The sequence below is a fragment of the Gossypium hirsutum genome, chromosome D02 (genome assembly GCF_007990345.1).
Source record: "Gossypium hirsutum isolate 1008001.06 chromosome D02, Gossypium_hirsutum_v2.1, whole genome shotgun sequence".
Lineage (NCBI taxonomy): Eukaryota > Viridiplantae > Streptophyta > Magnoliopsida > Malvales > Malvaceae > Gossypium > Gossypium hirsutum.
In genome coordinates this window covers 63,403,547-63,405,772 of record NC_053438.1, presented here as the reverse complement: position 1 = coordinate 63,405,772, position 2,226 = coordinate 63,403,547, and the positions used below count along the sequence as shown (strand labels likewise).

Below are 2,226 nucleotides of genomic sequence, written 5' to 3'. Positions count from 1 at the left end.
AGATATTCTAAGTCAGGGGTTGGGACAAAAATAATCAAAATTCAAGGGAAAGGAATCAAACACAAAACCTCTCGCACACAAACACAACACTAAACCACTGAACCAAATCAATTCACTTAACATAATTTAACAATTTCAAAATAAAAAATTGCAAAATGCTACATTATGCTTATGCTTATAATTATTATATTTAAGAAATAATCAACTTATTCTAATACAAAACTACACTTTTATAACTTTTTTTTTATGAAATATTTCTATAACTTTAACTTTTTGTATGATCATCTAGTTAATAATAATAATAATAATAATAATAATAATAATAATAATAATAATACAGCTTAATGAATTAGTCCATATAGACATTAAAATGATCAATTTGTACAATTAGGTATCACAAATTTATATAAATTTTGAATTTAACATATTTTGATAATGCAATGTATAATGTTGTGTTTTTTTTTAATTTTTTGAAATTTGCCATGTTGCCCTTTGTTTTTATTATGTTTAGTATAATGTTGGTACCATGTTCAAACTTATTTATTTACATAAAATATTTTTTCCATTTATTAAAACGTTAATTATTTATGTTCATTAAATCAAATATTGGGTACAGTGGTAAAGCACATTATACTCCCAAGAGAATGTAGATTTGAATCTTGAAAATGACATTGTTGGAAAGAGTAGTCATAAACCCTGAACATAATTTGTAAAACGGATATGAAAAGCATAAAAAAAGAATCAAATAAGAGAATTCAAGATTTAATATTTTAAATATTCATGAATAAAATTTGAGTAAAATAAAACTTTTATATTTTTGGTTCAAAGAAGATTCAATAAGTAAACCAAGTGTGCAAAATTAAATATATGTTAAATGATAATTGGTGAACGAATAGGAAATTGAGTAGTATCATTTGGAGAGGATTATTGCTTTAGACATTGACATCGGTCTATAAATAATGCCTAGCCTAAACATCAAACAAACCACTCCCACATCAAACATTGTTGGTGATACGATGGCATCTTCAACTCTTACAGGTAAGCTTGAGGCAGATGTAGATATTAAGGCTTCTCCTGAGTAGTTTCATGAAATGTTCGCCCACAAACCACATCACGTGCACCATACTTGCTATGGCAAGATTCAAGGATGCGATCTACATGAAGGTAAATGGGGGAAAGTCGGTACCATTGTCCACTGGAGTTATGTGCACGGTATGATATAACATAATAAACCCAATTTCTTTTCATGCTTATCACTTGATTTGTTGCTCTTTTTGTTTTGTTAAAGAAAAAAGGTTGTTTGTTTAGATGGAGAGGCTAAAAAGGCAAAGGAAGTAGTGGAAGCAGTAGACCCTGATAAGAATTTGATCACTTTCAGAGTGATCGAAGGAGATCTTATGGAAGAGTACAAGAGCTTTGTAGCCACGATTCTAGTTTCGCCCAAGAGCGAGGATAGTGGCAGCGTAGTGCACTGGACTTTGGAATACGAGAAGCTGCACGATGGGATTGCGGACCCCGAGACTCTACTGCAGTTGGTTCAAGATATCTCCAAAGACATTGACGACCACCTCATCCAAGCAAACTAAACAATATCGCATGTTGCTATTGTTACAGCTACTTGAAGCATCTATTTAATGAATAAAGTGACAGCTTCCTTTCATGTATTTTGATATGGATATGTATGTTTAGATCAATATGCAGTCAAGGGGAGGGAGCTTTGTATTTTCTTCATGTTTGTCTATTTAATTATGTTAAAATTCAATGTATCCTATGCTTTTTTTTGTGTTCTAATGAAAAAATGTATACTATGCTTTTATTTGTAAGTATAGAAATCTTTATGTACTTTTATATTTTTGTCTCTTTTCATTTTTGAGCTAATTTTTTTCCGGAGATATTTGAGTTTCAATAAAACTTCTGCGTTAAGGGAAAAATGCTAACTTGCAATGTCTCATTTGAGTTTAAGACAATGAGATAGTGAACATTTAGAAGTACATAATTCATAAATAAATGTTAATGATGTTCTAAGTTTGCAAATAGATTGCATGATTCATGAAATATGTTTTCTAGTAACCAAAAAACAAAAAATTAACTAACGGTAAAAAACGTAAATAGGAAATTATATATATGCATTTGAAACATCCATTTCCTACATATTTTATTAACTATAAATTTCAGTTCACAATCAATGATTTTAATTTGTATCATTCAAAATATTAAATTTAATTA

The 2,226-nt window shown here is 29.2% G+C and overlaps 1 protein-coding gene across 1 annotated transcript; it reads left to right on the top strand.

Annotated features, from left to right (window-relative positions):
- The first annotated feature begins 975 nt into the window (after positions 1 to 975).
- Positions 976 to 1,823, top strand: LOC107909573 (MLP-like protein 31). Its single transcript, XM_016837155.2, has 2 exons — positions 976 to 1,212; positions 1,309 to 1,823. The coding sequence occupies exons 1-2, from the start codon at positions 1,092 to 1,094 to the stop codon at positions 1,584 to 1,586; spliced, it is 399 nt and encodes a 132-aa protein (XP_016692644.1). The 5' UTR covers positions 976 to 1,091; the 3' UTR covers positions 1,587 to 1,823.
- Positions 1,824 to 2,226: the final 403 nt, after the last annotated feature.